At 42.3% G+C, this 19,008-nt stretch overlaps 1 protein-coding gene across 1 annotated transcript in view; it reads right to left on the reverse strand.

The window, feature by feature from the left end:
* Positions 1-19,008, reverse strand: part of CNTN5 (contactin 5) — a 447,440-nt gene that overhangs the window by 194,022 nt on the left and 234,410 nt on the right. Inside the window, exon 6 of the mRNA XM_063127114.1 lies at positions 3,142-3,345. Coding sequence (XP_062983184.1) covers positions 3,142-3,345 — 204 coding nt within the window. The remainder of the gene's footprint in view (positions 1-3,141; positions 3,346-19,008) is intronic.

The following is a 19,008-nucleotide window of genomic DNA, read 5'->3' on the forward strand; positions in this document are numbered from 1 at the left end:
TTTCAATGGGTCTACCCTAAATAGCACTAATGGCTATTCTGCTATGTCCGGCCTGGCCTGGGTGTGGGGAAGCGTTTGGGGGGGATGAACGAGATGTGCCCTCCTACCATTGGTAGGGCACATCTGGGTCTCGAGGAGGGGAGGGGGTGTAGATGCTTTAAAAGGAGGATCACCCCTTCCCACCTCCTCTTTCGCTGCACGGCTCCCTCCCTCCCTCCCTGTAGACAGTGTAGGCTTGTTGGTTGCCTTTTACGGGGCTGAGTAGGAATTTTTTACTCATGTACTGAATTGTGCCTACTCCACACTATAAGACAGCTTGGGAGTACTAAATAGGCTAATTTGTTGATTCAATTTGGTCACATTTGATTTTGGCGCTAGGTATGGGCATCCAGAGTGGGATTGGAAATTGGTGAGCATTCACAGGCACTGTTCAGGGTGACTGGTAAGATCTGAGGCTCCCAGCTTTGAGCCCAGCAGCTTGCCTGGGAGATAAGGCTTACCTTTGGGGCCAACCCTACTCACCCATTCTGAACCAGGCGGTCTGAGTTGGGGTTGACAAAGGAAGGCTCCCCTACCCTACAAGGGGAGGCTCGTGGGAAGATGATTGGTGCAGCGCCTGCCTATGGACCATGAATGTCTCGCCCGACCTGAGGGGCCTGTAAGCAGGCCATACTGGATGCCCGATAGGTTTTCAACCCCCTTTGCAGATCGCTAAATAAATATGTGGCCCTGTTTAAACCCAGCTATTGTTGTCTGTCTCGTTATTTATCCACCTACACTCCACAACACTGGATTAGGGATGTATGGTTTTTGTTTAATTCATTCTAAAATGTAAGAACATCAGAAGAGCTGGATCAGACCAAAGGTCCATTTCGTACAGCATTCTGTTCACTCAGTGGCCAACCAGCTGTTGACCAGAAAGCCACAAGCAGGACACGAGTCCAACAACACTGCTCCTCCATTTTTTTAAAAAAAAATGTATTACATTGGTTCTCTATTTGTTTCATGAATTATCAGGCATCTTTCATTATGGAGTTTGCTCATTGATGGAATCGGACTTCCTTTCATCTTCATAAAAGTTCACAAAATGTCAGATGCAATTTACATAACTTTGGCTGTCAAGTAACATTTTGCATATTAGTTTTTAGTTCAGCATGAAATCAATGAGCAGAGCACACACACAAAAGCGTGCTCCACAGTGGGGAGATGTATAAAATATTGTGTGTGTGGTTGTTACTGTTTTTAAAAATGTCATATGCATTAGCATTTTTTCCAGTAACTTTTGTTTGTCCATACAACAAAATTATGCAGACAATTTGGGGGTGGGTGGGAAATGGTCCACAAGTCCATGGAATCCATGGAATTCAGAAAATGCCTGTGGAATCCATAGATCAAATTCACAAAAAACTGAAGTCAACTGGATCCATTTCAGATTTCTCCAACATGCCGACATTGAATGCAACCCTGTTTGTCAATCCAGTAGGGATGTCAGGGGAATCCAGTTGTGGGGTGAAGTTCAATGAGCTTTCATCATCTCACCCCCCTCCCCAACTCTCTTCCAGTGTCCACCAGCTGACCCGAGTTGAGCCATGTGGCAGATTTTCCATCATCGTCATCAGTGTAAATTAATGATTTTTTAAAAACAACAACAAAAACAACAACAACCCGAAAACATTTCCAGATTTCTGGAAAAGCCCATGGCTCAGCTTGCAAATTGCTGTGACACAAAATCTCTATTTATGTATTTATTCTTATTCAGAAAACTTATATCTGCCTTTCCACTGTAAAATACTGCCCAAGGAGGCCAACATAAAAAAATAATATACATGTCTGAATAAAACAAGGCTAACAAAAAAGCCACCTAAACAAAATTGTATTCACCAGGTGATTGAAATTAAAACATGTGGGGGCCAGATGAAAGAATTCCATTGGAAAGAATTCCATAACAGGGGGTATGATCACAGGAAAAGCCCCATTTTGCATCCTGACTGATCTAGCATCAGTCTCTGTTGGGACACAAACAGGGTCATCTTGACTAGTTCTTAGGATTCAGGCAGGATGGCATTGGAAGAAACAGTCCATTAGATACCCTTGACCCAAGCCATTTAGGGGGTTGGACTCGATGGCCTTGTAGGCCCCTTCCAACTCTGCTATTCTATGATTCTATGATTCTATGATTCTATGACTTTATAAGTAATAACTAGGGATGAGGGTGAAATTTGGTTCTCATTTTAATAAACCCTTCAATACACTTCCTAAACACAACCATCCTTCAGTTTTCACACATCTCTGAATGTTGCGATGCAGTTCTCTGATCAAAAAACGTTTATAGAAAATGCTTACATTTAGAAAAAGAACATAAAAAGTGTACATTAGGGAAAATCACAGACACCAAGGCATATATTAGGGAAAGTGCTTCTAACAAATGTACACTTGAGAAAATTGCACACAAAAAGCTGTACCAATTTCCATGTGCATGAGAGTACATACAGATAAAAAAATGAAGATGGGGTGGGGAACTGATGCAGAAAAGTGGACAGAACAAACTCATGCTTGGAAGAAATGTGAATGTTACAGAAAGCAAAACAGCCAGATTTTTCCATCCTTAACCATCAGCAGCACTTTGAACTGCAGCCAGAAATGCATCAGTGCAGCTGTTCTAACATGGACAAATGCTCAGGCAACCATGTTCTGTGAGCTTCAGGTGCAAAGCTTCTGGAGATCCTGAACAGCAAGGGCAGCTCCATGTAAGGTCTGTCATACTAATCCAATCTTGATGTAACCAACATACATCACTATTTGTACATCCCACTAAGTTTGCACACACCCTACCATGTCTCGACTCAACCACCACCTCACCCCAGTATATTTCAACGTGGTTATTGGACACAAAGCTTGTTCGTTCCAGCAGGCCTTTGGAGAGTAACTTGGTCCTCCATCTATGTTAATGAGTTATAATTTTGTTGTGTATTTTAATTTTTTTTTTAACATTTCTTTTCCTAGTTTTACAATATATGCTTTAAACTTTGTAAGACCGCCTTGAGGCCCAGTATTGGGCAAAAGGTGGGATACAAATTAATAATAATAATAATAATAATAATAATAATAATAATAATAATAATAATAATAAAGCTTGCTTACCGTCTGTTCGGAGGGTCAGTGGTGTAGGAGGACTAAGAACCCTGGCGTTGGTCACTGTGTTCTTCACCAGGCAGATATAACTCCCGACATCTGATGGCTGTACCTTGGAGATGTAGAGATTGCCTGTTTCCTGGGAGATGAAACGCCGGCTGTCTTCTGCCACAAAGGAGGGGAATTCATTAAATACCCAGCTATAGATGATCTCTGGGGGGAAAAAAGAGCAGAACTTAATTTTTATAAAAAAATCAACCAACTCAGATCATTAAATCTGTAAATGAAAGTGGCCTGAAGTTACTGATGTTTGAGAAATTGCAATCTTCTGCTAAAAGTTAGCTTGGGAAAAATTGCATGGACATGTCTCTGATTGACACCTTAAACCAGTGGTTAAGCCAGAAGACACCTTAAACCATGGCTTTAACCATGGTGAATAAGGTTTTTTGCCATCGGCTACAGCTAGACCTAAGGTTTATCCTGGGATCATCCAGGGTTCGCCCCTGCCTGAGCACTGGGTCCCCTGTGTGTCACCTAGATGAACAGGTTTGACCCCTGGACAATCCAGGGATAAACCTTAGGTCTAGCTATGGCCTTAGTCACTGTGGTTAAAGCTATAGTTTAAGATGTCTTCTGAACACAGCCCGGTTTTCTGGCTTAACCACCACGGTTAAAGCCATGGTTTATTAAGGTGTCTTCTGAACGGGGCCAGTGTGGCAAAAGGGGCTTTAATCTTACCCATTCACATCACAAGTTCTTACTTCAATACTTTTGGGGGGGTCAAATAACACTGGAGTTAGAAGTGAAAAGCCCAGCAAGTGCCACAACTGAAATATTTCCTACAATGTAGGAATCTCTGCATGTGTATAAATACATTTAGTACTTTACCATGAATACAAACATAGCAACTTCATTCCAGCATTAATAGCACCCATCCTATGCATCTCTACTCAGAAGTAAGTCAAATTCAATGGGTCTTACTCCCAGTTAAGCATGTACAGGTTTACAGCGTAACTCTTGTAGATATGATTAGCCTGAGTGAAACAGGTTAGAAATGTGTCTCAGAGTTAGATGCATATATTAATTATTATCCTGCATATATTATGTCACTGCAGTGATTCGCAAGCACATTCCTGTGTCTTTAAATAAAACATGTGAAATGGTACTATGGTATGTTTTCACCTTTCAGGAAAATCTACTCACCTGGAGTCTGTCTCCTCAGAATTAGAATCAATTAGAATCAATTTATTCATATTGCTACTGACCATAAAAATTGCAAATAAAGCATAAGAGTATACGAGTCAAATATCCACTATTCTGGTTAGAACCGCATAACATAGTATGGAAGTCAACTGTCCCTTTTCCAGGACATTTGTCCTTCCATTTATTTTTAGATGTGTTTTGGTGATTTTAAAGAAATAAACTGTAATTGCAAGTACCAGTCTATACAGTATGGACAAACACCCCCCCCCACACACACACACTATTGACACTTTTAGGGCCTAGCTTGTCTTTAATTAAAAGCTTCCTGCTTGAAGCATCTGCCTCATGTATTGTTCCCCATTGATGTGGCTGTGGGAATTACTGCTGAATTGACTCTAATTGCTCCAACTACTGCTTTCCTCTATTTTTCCCTTTTCTTTCGCTTATATCAAAGTAGTGCTATTTCTTTATAAAAGAAAGAAAACAAAAGAATTAAAGTAATTCATTTGTAGTAATTAAAGCTTTCATATTGTGAGGAATCAAAGGTAATTAATTAAGAATCCGTAATGGGGGGATTAATCACTAATCCCTTAGCTGTGCTGAACAGGAAACAATAACAATAACAAGGCAGAATATGTAAGAAGGAAGTTAGATATTAACATTGCAGGGGAAATTTGTTCAATGGGATTTATGTGTGAGTATAATACAGCTCCATACTGAGAGGCCATGTTGTAATTACACCTCCAGTGGATTGTGATAAAGTCTCAGTGGTGCTGATGGATCCTAGTATAAACAAAACCTATAATTCTTACTTACAACCTGTCATGTCTAACACTACTGCCCCTGTTTTGGGAGAAGATGTTTCAGGTAATCAATCAGAATCAGACTCAGAAGCAGAAGACGCAGCGCCAGACACCAGCCAGCCTGTACCAGTGGGGGAGGAAGCTCTCACAAGTAACTCCCCAGCTGGGAGTCAGCCCTCTCCAGAGCTTATCTCCTCAAGGCCAAATCCTACACACTCGGTGGGAAGTGAGGTTTCTTCCGGAGGTGAGCGTCCCGACAAGCTAGCTGATGCTAGGGTCCGCCAGAAGCTCAAACGCATGGGGTGGAAGAAAGGTGTGAAAAAGTCAGTTTGATTACACCAGAACCTGCCTCCGCACCAGGCACTCTGAAGTTTGGGAAGTGGCTTCCTATTCTTCTTGAACGGACAATTGTCTTGCTTAGTTTGCATAGTTTTGCCTAGGGGGACGTTTCCAAGAGGTTAGACTCTGTTCAGGCAGAAGAGATGTTTGTTGCTTAATAAAAGCTTTGTAGATTACTTAGCAAGCCTCCTCATTTGCCTCCCATCAAAAGCAGAAGTTTTCTGAGAAACACAACACAACCCTCCTGCCCCCCACCCTCAAACACCAAGTAGAGGGAATGAGTCACCCATTTCTGTATGCGCACATCCATTCCTGACTCAGTCCCATTTTTAGTATGGCAGTGTCAACCATTTCCCTCTGTACAGAAAACATTCATTGCAAGGCATGCAAATAGGCCTGAGTTGAGGCAGACATTGATGCAATGGCTGCTGTTATCATGACATTACTCATCATTTACCGGGGCGGGGGGGAGCACTGCTATTCTTCTTTGCCATTGCTAGCACCAAGGGGCATCTACACAACTCTCTCCCAGTACACAGTGGCAGATGCTCCAACACATCTCCCTTCCCCTTTCTCTCCCTTTCTGTTTTCTGATAGTACTCCTCGAAGTCACACTGGAAGAACAGTCGAGGAAGAGAAGACCAACGGATAGGAACTGCTACAGCAGTAGAGTCTTTCTTCTGCCAGAGCTGCCTTAGAAGACACAGCTCCATCTCAATTTTCACATCCCATCGTCTCCATTGCATTATCTCCTCTTCTCCTCCCACTCCCCACCCCCACTGCCTCGACTCTTCTAAGCTGCTGAACTTTTGACACCCAACATTAGCTCTGAGGCAGCCTTGCTCTGCTGTCGGTTCTCTGACAGTCTTGTCAGGGCTGGCTCGAAATGCAGAAATGTCAAGGTTAGCACAGTAATAGAAAGTCATTGCCACTGCTCCAAGACACAAAATGCTTTGCCGGTAGAGTGAGTTCTGGGCTTTCAGCGACTAATTGTCTGAGCTACTGTTTTCAGCCCGAGAAATGGTACGAAGACAGTAATCACAATCTAGCCTGATGGTACCTTTTTTTCTAATGTGCTAAAAATAAGAAAGAAGAAGAAGAAAAGGAAGAAGAAGAAGAAGAAGAAGAAGAAGAAGAAGAAGAAGAAGAAGAAGAAGAAGAAGAAGAGAATGAAGAAGCCTAATTGTCAATGGATAGTTAGAAAGTTGGGAGAATTTAAGGTTACAAGATTGGAAACATCTCTCCAATTAGCATCTCTAAATATCTTTAATTTCCTTGGTGCATTCATTCAACCCCCCCTCCCACCTCTCTCTCTCTCTCTCTCTCTCTCTCTCTCTCTCTCTCTCTCTCTCTCTCTCCCTCTCTGTCTGTCTCTCTCTCTCTCTCTCTCTGTGTGTGTGTGTGTGTGTGTGTGTGTGTGTGTGTGTGTGTGTTTAGGATGGAACTAGTTTAGCTAGAAATCCTTCTAGGTGTTCCTTTTTTTGGATACTGCCATAAGTCTATGACAGCCCAGGGCATGGCTTCAAGGCACATGATGCAGCCAGCTTGCTGAAGCTAAGCAGGTCTGAGTCTGGTTGGTGCATGGATGGGAGATCACCAAGGAAACCCCATGTACTCCACCTGAACTTCCACGATGGACAAAGGGGGTACATAAATGTATAGTAGTAATAATAATAATAATAATAATTTTCTTATCCACCTGTCCCTCTGGATCGAGGTGGGGTACAACACAAATGCAAAACACCATAAAATACATATAATTAATTAAAATATTATTATTATTATTATTATTATTATTATTATTATTATTATTATTATTATTATTTGCATTTTTATACCACCCAACAGCCGAAGCTCCCTGGGCAATTCACAAAAACTAATACATTATTAAAATAAATAATATAAAACTAATACATTTTTAAAAAGCAGCACATTATTAAAAGGCATCTTAAAATTCAACTAGGTAGGCCTGCCTAAAGAGTAAAACAACAACGATAATAATACTAATAATGTTCTACGTCAGTGTCTTTCAAAATGTCTAAATTCAGAGAACTTTCTCTACGCTTTACTTGTCTGTTGAGATTCCTGAACGTTGCAGGGGAGACTGGTGGCTCTTATTTCAGTAGGGCAGTGAACCCACTCTGGGTTTCATTCAGAACCAGCCAGAACCATAGAGGAGCTATCTAAAGTGCTGAGCCCTGTCCCTCAAAAGGGTTCAGCACCTTGAATAGCTACTTTAGAATTCTGAGAGGTTCTGACTGAAACCCAGAGTGGATTCACCTCCCTACTAACACTGGAGGAACCAGACACCACTGGCAGGCTGTGGAGGATTCGCGCTCAGTTCATACATGAAGCTGGCCAGCCAGTCCATTGTTCTTTCATTCAAACTGAAATTGTACCTTAAAACACAGCCACCTGCCTATGTGGCTGCGTATTTTGGGAGAGGGTTGGCTGCTTTTTCCTTTTTTTGGAAAGTTTTTTTAAAAAAGGTAGACTGCAGTTACTGATCTTCAGAGGGCATCTTTACACTATACTTCCCCCCCCCCGGGTCATCCCTATGCATCCAAATGACACACAGGGGATTCTGGGGTCAACCAGGGATGACCCCTCCATTTTCCTGGGATAACTGCTTCTGCAGTTATCCTGATTTCTGCAGTTCCAGGACCATCCCGAGGACTGTGGCTGGTGTGGGCACCCATCCTGGCTTCCCCCTTCCTCCCTGCAAGTAGCAGGGCCAGGCACAGAGCTGTTCGGGGGGGGGGCTCCGTGCCCTTGGGGGGGAGCAATTTTGCCATCCCAGGGATGGCAGGGGGTGTTTCGGCATGGGTTTTTTTTTACCTTTTGTTTTTTTGCCACACATAGGCATTCCTAGCTCCACATTGCAGATAGGTGGGGTGGCGGAAGAGGTGAAGATGCTGAGGATGAGGCAGTAGTTGCTCAGGCTGGCTCTGCCATAAGGCAGAGTGAGGTAGTGGCCTCAGGCAGCTGGGTTTGGGTGTTACAAAAGGGCAGCAAATTGTAACTTATCTAAAGAGATGATGATGATGATGATGATGATGATGATGATGATGAATTATTTTACTTCCAGGGAAAGATAACTGTAGAGTTTTCTGCCTCAAGAGCCAAACTAATCTGGCGGGCCTTGCCTATTATGTACCTCACATAAAACCATAAGAAGAGTCATGTTCTAGGAAATAGAAACCAAATGCAAAGTTACAACATGGGGGATACTTGGCTCAGCAATACTACAAACAAGAAGGATCTTGGAATTGTTGTAGATCGCAAGCTGAATATGAGCCAACAGTGCGATATGGCTGCAAGAAAGGCAAATGCTATTTTGGGCTGCATTAATAGAAGTATAGCTTCCAAATCACGTGAGGTACTGGTTCCTCTCTATTCGGCCCTGGTTAGGCCTCATCTAGAGTATTGTGTCCAGTTCTGGGCTCCACAATTCAAGAAGGACGCAGACAAGCTGGAGCGTGTTCAGAGGAGGGCAACCAGGATGATCAGGGGTCTGGAAACAAAGCCCTATGAAGAGAGACTGAAAGAACTGGGCATGTTTAGCCTGGAAAAGAGAAGATTGAGGGGAGACATGATAGCACTCTTCAAATACTTAAAAGGTTGTCACATAGAGGAGGGCCAGGATCTCTTCTCGATCCTCCCAGAGTGCAGGACACTGAATAACGGGCTCAAGTTAAAGGAAGCCAGATTCCGGCTGGACATCAGGAAAACCTTCCTGACTGTTAGAGCAGTACGACAATGGAACCAGTTACCTAGGGAGGTTGTGGGCTCTCCTACACTAGAGGCCTTCAAGAGGCAGCTGGACAACCATCTGTCAGGGATGCTTTAGGGTGGATTCCTACATTGAGCAGGGGGTTGGACTCGATGGCCTTATAGGCCCCTTTCAACTCTACCCTTCTATGATTCTATGCTGGCTCAGGCCCAGGGTTCATCTAGTCCAGCAATCTGTTCACACATTGCCCAAGTAGGAAACCCCCAAGTAGGACATGAGTACAACAGCACCTGCCTGCCATGGTTCCCTAGCAACTCCAAGCAGATGTCTTGGATCATACTGCCTGTGCTGAGGTAATATTTCAATGGGGAACTTTCTCGCTTTGCTTTTTTTTTTAGCCACTATTCAACACGAGTTCTCATAAATAATAATCCACACATTTTGCCTATTTCCCAACTCTTCCCCCCTCCCCAATGAAAATTGTAATGCTATGATTTGACATAATGCCTTATCTGGCTGTAACGATAAGTGATAACACAAGTGTTTATTTAGCAACAGAGGAACATTTTCATAGAAAACATTTTTTAAATTAGAGGCACCTGTTCCTCATTCACACGGAGAGAAATAAAAGTCTGATAATTGGTATGGGTTTGAGGCAGTTCACTTTATTTGAAATGTAGCCATCACGCGGCTTCTCAGTGACTGATGTAAAATCAAAGGTATTTAATCAGCAACCTGACAGCATGGCCTTTTAATAATTCATCCATTAATTAGAGTGATGGCTGAAAAACAGAGTCAATGTGAACCACTTCAGCAATTTTACTGAAAGAACGCTCTGTTTACATGTGGTGATGATTCTGGGTTCAGTGACGCTCCTCTTTATGCAGTGTTTCCCACACTTTTGAAACCTGGGGCACTGGATTCAGATTGGAGGCACACGCCACTTTTACTCTCAAAAAGATATTGATGATGTTGATGATTGATTCAATTTATACCTCACCTATCTGCAAAATACCCTGGGTGGCATACAAAGTTAAAACATAAAAATGTGAAAAACAATTTAAAAAGATAAAACAAGCAATAAAACCGTACAGCGTGAAACAATATATAATAGTCAGCAATAAGATTCGAAACAGGAAAGGCCTTCTGGAATAATTGAGTCTTTACATTCAAAGAAGTCAGCAGGCACATTTCAAGCAGCAGGTCATTCTGAAGGGAGGCAAAGGTTCTCTGGTGTGTGACTGGAAATCTTATACTAGGCAGTCACAGCAGCTGACCCTCCGAGGACGTTAAGTGGTAGGCTGGAACAGAGGGGAAGAAGCATTCCCTAAGGATAATTTTTCTTGATGGGAATATGGAATTCACTACCACAAGATGTGGTGATGGGTACCAATTTGAATGGCTTTAAAAGGGGGTTGGATAAATTTCTGGAGGAGAAGGCTATCAATGGCTACCAGTCTTGAGGACTACGTGCTACCTCCAGTATCTGAGGCAGTAAGCCTACATACACCAGTTGCTGGGGAAAATGGGTGGGAGGGTGCTGTTGCACCCAGTCCTGCTTGTGGGTCCCTGGTCAACAGCTGGTTGGCCACTGTGTGAATGGAGAGCTGGACTAGATGGACCCTTGGTCTGATCCAGTATGGCTTTTCTTATGTTCTTATGATCCACAACAAGGACAATGGCTAGTCATTGAATTTGCAAGTATGGGATAACCCAGTTAATACTGCCTTCTGGCATCCTTCATTTTGCTTCGGTCAATCAGGCCTTAGCTAGACCTAAGGTTTATCCCAGGGTCATCCCTGCCTGCTTCTGGGATATCCTGTGTGTCATTTACATGAACAGGGATGACCCCGGGATGATCCCAGGATAAACCTTAGGTCTAGCTAAGGCCTCTGTCAGAGAACTCCTTGGATGTGAGCAGGCTTTATGGATAATGGGAATGTTCCTGGGATTCCTTTGTGCCTGGCAGCTATATTGGGACAACCTCATGTAATGTTGGCACCTCCCTACCACAACCCTGTGGATGCGGTCAGTGACTATACATTTGCCATCAGTGGTGCCTCATCGGCCACCTCATTCTGATGGCTTCCTTCAAGGCTTCCTTTACTCAATTTCACAGTACTTCTTAGTTTTCTATGGAGTTTTCAAAAATGCCTTGGGCGTTTTTTAGCTATCCCACCCCAAAGATCCATGAGCTGGTGAGGAGCTTTGCCTCAGTGTTATTTTCACTATGAGAAACCCTTCCCTTGTATTAGAGCAGGGATGGGCCACTTTGGGTTGGTCAATTTCCCCCCCTGGAACCTCCATGGTGCACTTCTATGAGCCATTTCCCCCCATGGCCCCTCCTTGGGCTACTCTGCCCTCCTCTCATGGCAGTGGATTTTTAAACTATCCATTCACTGCTATGAGACTTACAGAATAAGTCTCCTCAATAAATTCTCAGAGGATGAGGTGAGGCAGCAGGGGACACACTGAGAGGCAGGGTGGGGATGTGTTGCCCATGCTTACACCAGAAGGTGGCTACAAATGTTGTCTTCAAAGATCAACAACACAGCACATGAATTGGATGCTGCTTCCAGCAATGGTCACCGAGATCTGACCTTGCAGAACTTACATGAAAGAAAAAGAAAGAAAGAAAGAAAGAAAGAAAGAAAGAAAGAAAGAAGAGCAGTTTTATGAACAGGCCCACTTCCTGAAATGTGATATTTCTTCTCCCCATTTTCATCCATGATCCTGTTGTGCCAAAGGTTCAGCATCCAAATCTTTCCTGAACTACCATATTTCTTCAATTGTAAGACACCATCGATTGTAAGATGCACACTAATTTCAGTACCACTAACAGAAAAAAAACCACGCACCTAAGACACACCCGCGATTCTAAGATGCACCCCATTTTTAGAGATGTTTATATGGGGAGAAAAGTGCATCTTAGAATCGAAGAAATAGGGTAGTTGAAATTAAAAATGAGATAAAATCTGTCTATAAGTATTTCCTCTGAGCTCACCATGCAGGCAGCTTAATGGTCACAACCACATGATGCAACTATTGACTTCACCACAAGACCAGCCAGGCTCTGTGAATGCCCCACCAAGTCCCCGCCCCCTGGCTCTACCCATACATTATTGGCCAGGTTCCATGTTTGTGTCCTCCTCTTGGCTCACACCAGGGCAGCAGTGCTGGTAGTGGAAGTAGGACCCAAAGCCTTGCATGGTTTGGGCCCAGGTTACCTGCAGGATTGCCTTCTCCCATACAATCCACCCTGCACACTCAGGTCCTCTGGGAAGAATTTACTCCAGTCAGCAAAAACTAGGCTGACAAGCATTACCCAGAGGACCTTTTCTTCTGCCGCTCCTAGACTGTGGAATGGCTTGCTGGGTGAGATTCACCAACTCAACAGTCTTTCTGAATATAAAAAGGCTATAAAGACTATCTCTTCCAGTAAGCCTACCCAGTCGAATTTTAAGAAGTCTGGCTTTTATTTTAACAATGCATTAGTTTTATACATTTTAATCAGTTTTATATATTTTATAACGTTTTTGTATTTTATGTTGTTCCCTGCCTCGATCCAGAGGGAGAGACAGGTAACAATTATTATTATTATTATTATTATTATTATTATTATTATTATTATTATTATTACTATTATTATGGCAGTAATTTTGAAATCAAAAGTCTGACAACCCTAGCAACAGTATACTTCACAATACCTGGTCAGTGTTAAGCACTTTTAAGTCCCATTGATTTCATTGGGAGAATTATGCACTTACTTAATTCTGTCCCACTAAAATCAATACAACACTAAAATTCTTAACTATGACTCCATCATGTATGCTTTTCTGATGCCAACAGGTTCTGGAGCAAAATTTGATCATTGCATCTATCTTAAAAAAATAAATAAATTGGTGAGACAAAGTAAGAGTTTCAACACTGTAGTATGCTCGGTTGATTTCTTTTTGTTTTTGGGATATATGCACGCACACACACATACACACACTGCTTATACTGAATTTTCATGGTTAGTTTATTTTTAATCTGAGACCTTTACCAGCAACTAGGCAGAAATCATGCAGCCGGTTGCAGTGAAATTGCAATGTACAGGTGTCAGAAAACAAACTTTTAAGTACAATTCATCAAACATTCACCACAGTATGCTCAGAATATAAAGAAGAAGAAATCATGAATGGTAAAGGTAGCCGTAAATTGGCATTCTCATGGGATGCTGCGAAGGAGCTATTGTCTGCCAGCAAACCCTGCTATTTACAAAGTTTGGTTGTTGAAGTGATTAAGTCACCATGGTGACAGCAGTGCTGGCATTTCGTTTCATGAATAGCCCATCTTGTTTACAGAGATCCCTCCAGGAGTCCTGTATCTAGTTTCCGAAGGTCATTTGGAAAGCCTTTCTAAATTTTGCACCTATTTCCATATATTATTGTGCTTCCTTTAATTCATTCTTGTGTGTCTAGAGGGAGATCTCAGCTACCCAACAACAGAACAGGGAGAGGTGAACGTTTTTGTTTTGTTTACTTTGTTTTGTATTTTCCTTACGAACTTTTAAGAACTAATTCAGAGAGATCTATCCCTGCTCATGTTTCCTGAGCTGCCACAATTTGATCTCCCTCTCCTAATGGAGAAATACTATAGGGTCTTCCCATATCAGCGTTCCTAGTGCTACACTATCTCATCTGAAATGAGTTTTCCAAGGTACTACTGATGCTAGTATGATAAAAAGACAGATCACGCAGACTCGACATACGGGGTCAAAGCCAGGTAAAAAATATAATAGTTCTTCTAGCTGTTTCGTTGTCTATATCTGCTGCTTTGAATGCATCAGAGATGCCGTGAAGGGCTTTTCATCATTGGAATCTCCATTTTTATTCTTTGCACTGTAGGCAAATACCTCTCCCGGCATGAAGGACATCATGCAATCATAAAATTGCATGCCTTTACATGAATTTCACACTTGTTGCATGGAGTTGACATGTAAATTCATCTGATATCAATAAAGCAACCTATAAAATTAATAGCACAGAATGCCAGCAATTGTAGTTAGTTGATTTGGGTTATTTAATACCAAAGGAGTTCATTTCAAGGTCTATAGAACCACTCTTCAGATGAATATGGGTCGATTCCGAGCCCAATTCAAGGAGCTGGTTTTAACCTATAAAGCCTTACACGGCTTAGGACCACAATACCTGATGGAACGCCTCTCCCGACATGAACCTACCCGTACACTGCACTCAACATCTAAGGTCCTCCTCCGAGTGCCTACTCCGAGGGAAGCTCGGAGGATGTCAATAAGGGAGAGGGTCTTTTCAGTGGTGGCCCTCCAATTATGGAATGATCTCCCCGATGAGACTCGCCTGGCGTCAACATTGTTATCTTTTTGGCACTAGGTCAAGACTTTTCTCTTCTCCCAAGTATTTAACACCTGGCTCAGTTTTTTTTTTAAATGGACCCCAGAACTGCCATTGTTTAAATGGATACTGTTGCTTTATACTGTTGTTTTTATATTTTTTATAATTTTTAATTTTGTATACTTTTTAATGTTTACTGTTTTTAAATTTTGTAAACCATCCAGAAAGCTTCGGCTCTGGAGCGGTATATAAATTTAATAAATAAATAAATAAATAAATATACACATGCATGTATGGAGGGGGGAAAGGGTGATGTTCAAGATTGCTAGGATTCTCTGAACGTCGACTTGCTGCACATCTTGTGTCTGATTCCTATCCATGTTTGCAATTGCTGTTCACTCTGGATGAATGGGAAATCGGACCAGCGATCAAATATGAAACTTGTGCAAATTTCCACCAATTTGTGCAACTTTCCTCCATAGACTAAAGTGGGACTGAATGGGTCTGCAGGGGAAATTTGCACAAATTATGAAATTTGCACAAAATCAGACTGGAAGTTGCACAAATCAGACTCGAGCGCATGTCCAGCACTTTGTAAATATTTAGTGGCATATGATGGGGCATTAATTCCAGTCATCTAAACAGGTCTAGTATGTTATCAAAACTGCTTTTAGCTGTCTACTTTTTTTTTAAAAAAAAATTGTATATGTATTTTTAAGCTGTGTTTTACGCTATATTTTTATATTGCATTCATTATTTTATGAAATGTTGTAAACTAAATATCAGGTGGGGTATGGAAATGAAACAAATAATAAATAATGAACAATGAAATGCAAGTGAAATCCTTGAAATATACAAGACTCAGAGATGGTTTATCCTAGTGTAAAATGATGGATGGGCAAATGAGTGATGTTCAAGATTGCTAGGTTTCTCCAAACATTTTCTTGTGACTCATCTTGGGAAACTTGCACAAACTGAGCAGTGATTGAATGGGAGATTTGTGCAAATCTCCCCCAATTTGTTCAAATGTCCTAATCTGCGCAAATTTCCTCCATAGACTAAAGCAGGGTTGATTCAGCCAACTGAGCAAATTTGTGTAAGTTAGAAAATTTGCGCAAATTGAACTGGGTATTGGGAATGAGACAAATGTGAACACATGTTCAGAAATTTGGAAATATTGTTGGCGGACATGCACTCACATTTAGTGCTTTGAATGGGGCATGCTTGCATGTTTTGCAAGGAAAAAATGAAATTCTCATACATCCTTATGTATTTTTTTTATAATTTAAAAAAGCATTCATAACCCTGCCCACTGCTCACACTTCACATTCACTGACCTACCACACCACTTAGCTCATAAGATAACACACAAATTCACACCCTGTATAAATTGTGCATTTGCTTGTACAACTGTGATTTATTATCGGTGTTCATTAATCCTCCATGCAAATCTTTAATGAAAGCAATTCATTTGCTGTATTAGAATGCACCACATAGGAAGAGAAGATGCTGTCTATTTATCACCTGGAAATGAAATTGCTTCCTTTTCTGCTCTGGGGGCTCCTGTATCTACCACATACCTACCTGCCTGAATAGAAATCCAGAGATGGTGTATTTGTCTTTGTTCAGGTTTAATTACTGTGATAAATCTTTAGACCTTTCCTTCTCTCTAACTGCTTTGCACAGAGAGTTGCTGAAGATAAGGTAACAAGGTGAACATACCTTGAGGACAGATCCTGCACTGGCAAACTAAAAAGCTTAGTGTGCGTCACAGAACGGCTTTTATTCCAAATTGTTAGCAGTCATCAAAATATGGGAGAACAAATGATTCCTGAATCTTAGGCATGCAATTCCTGCCAGCAGGAAAGGCAGGACAAAAGGCATAGAACAAGGCACTGAGCAGCCTAAACTGAACGATGAGAAATAAATATTTTAATAGTACTATACCCAGTTCTTAGTACAACATTTCAAGAACATTTATGGTGACCAAAATCATGATGTTTAGACTTTTCACACCTCCGAAACCAGCCTTCCCTGATCTGGGGCCTTCAGATGTTTTGGACATCAGCTCCCATTAGCTGAAGCCAGCATGGTCAATGGTAGTGTTGGGGTGAAAATCCACCTGGGCCCATGAGGACAGCGGATGAGACCAGCGGATTTTCACCCTGAATTTTACTTTTAATGAGTGGTTCTGCCCCTTTTGTCCTTTCCCCCCACTGCGCTAATGGTGGCCTTTAAGGCACCAATCGGTGTGTGTGTGTGTATGTGTGTGTGTGTGTGTGTGTGTATGAGAGAGAGAGAGAGAGAGAGAGAGAATTTTCCCAAGGCTGGGGAAACCACATATTTTCCCCCTCCACTCTAATGGTGGTGCCCAACATTAGAGTGGAGGGGAAAAATATAAGCTTTCCTCAGCCTTGGGGAAATTGCATCTCCTTCGGTGCCAATCATGGCCTTAAAGGCCGTCTTAAAACCTGGCATTAAGAGTGCCTTTAAGGCCCTGATTGGCATGGCATGGGGGAGGGAAGGCAAAGTGTTTCTTTCCTGGGCCTCCAGAAAGTGTGCTATTCCCCCTGCATGCCATTAGCATTGCCTCTGCCCCCGTGTGCCAATTGGAGCTCTAAAGGCCCTCTTAATGCAAGGATTTAAGAGGGCCTTTAAGGCCACAATTGGTGCCAGGTGGGCAAGGCAAAGTGTGTTTTCTGGGGCCTCCGGAAAATGTGCAATTTCCCCAGACATACTAATGGCATGCTGGGGGAATTGAGCACTTTCTGGAGGCCCTGGAAAGTGTGCTTTGCCAACCGCTTGTCTGAATGGGGCCAGCTGAGCAGGGCTCGGTGAAATCATGGGATAAACCCCCCCCCCATGAGTTCTCCAGTTCCTAGGAGTTGTGGTCCAAAAAAATGTGAAGGGCATCAGGTTGGGGAAGGCTCCTTTAAATTCTGCATGATTGAACAGCCAATTAAGATGGTTTGACCTTGAAGACTACTGGGTCTAGAAAGATTCCTGAGATATATGTTCTTCCTTGAAGGATGCATCACAGACCCAAGTGTGCAAGCCTGACTGTATTGATTTTTCAAGTCACAGTGGATAAGAGTCAAGAACACAGGTGGTTGGTTGCATTTCTCCAAGGATCCAGTCCACATCCTCTAGACCAGCCTTCCTCAACCTGGGGCACTCCAGATGTGTTGGACTGCATCTCCAACACATCTGGAGCACCCCAGGTTGAGGAAGGCTGCTCTAGACCAACAGCATGAAAAGTTTCCAGTAAACTGAAACCCCGACTCTGCTCCAGAATGGCATTTGAGAAAATGTAGTCCACGTTGAATCTGAGTGATTTCATCTGGAAAATGCTTGGCAAATCATAGAAGTCTTCCAAGTAATCCTCCACTCCTGTCTGAAGGCCAAGCTGTAATAGGCTCTTCACTATTTCGATCAACTCTGCCACACAGCAGTGTGGAGATGAGATGTTGGTGGAAAGGTAAGACTTCTTTGCCTCCATGATTGCCGTAGAATAGGCAAGACAATGAGCTCTAAGCTGTTTTTGGTTAGACTTGCTATATCTCCTCCACATCCGTCGTTGCCAACAGAAATTCATCAGGCCCTAACACTGCACTGTTTTTAGCAGTATGTGAAAACCTGTCACTTTAAGAAGGCATTTGCTTATATGCTTAACAGTCCTTGAATGTGCTTTATCCTTTATTGTTAACTGCTGTTTTATAAACTTACTAGCTGTACCCTGCCACGCGTTGCTGTGGCTCAGTCTGGTTAAATTGAAAAGAAAGAAAAGACAAAGCAGATGTTTCTAATATGTTTAATTTCACAATGCTTGTGGATATACAATATTTTTAGTTGTTCCATTGTCTGTGTAGATATAGAGATTGTCTGGTTTGCCGACTCTAGAACACGCAACATATAATTGTGTGACATCTATATTCACTCAGCCAATTGTGAGAGAACATGCAAAGAGGAGAGGAGGCAGAGACAGGGATTGGCCTACTGTTTGGTTTTTTAAAAAGGATGTTTTTATGGTGAGGAGGTTAGTGGAAACTCCTGGCAATTACCTTTCTTCAGAACATGTAACTGTCACAGGTGTGACATCTATATTCACTCAGCCAATTGTGAGAGAACATGCAAATAGGAGAGAAGGCAGAGGCAGTGGATTGGCCTACTGGTTGGCGATGTCACAATGACCTATAAGAGCAAATAGGAGAGAACGTGCAAATAGGAGAGAAGGCAGAGGCAGTGGATTGGCCTACTGGTTGGCGATGTCACAATGACCTATAAGAGCAAATAGGAGAGAACATGCAAATAGGAGAGGAGGCAAAGGCAGTGGATTGGCCTACTGTTTGGTTTTTTAAAAATGATGTTTTTACGGTGAGGAGGTTAGTGGAAACTCTTGGCAGTTACCTTTCTTCAGAATGTGTAACTGTCACAGGTGTGACAT

This window comes from Elgaria multicarinata, chromosome 5 (genome assembly GCF_023053635.1).
Source record: "Elgaria multicarinata webbii isolate HBS135686 ecotype San Diego chromosome 5, rElgMul1.1.pri, whole genome shotgun sequence".
NCBI lineage: Eukaryota > Metazoa > Chordata > Lepidosauria > Squamata > Anguidae > Elgaria > Elgaria multicarinata.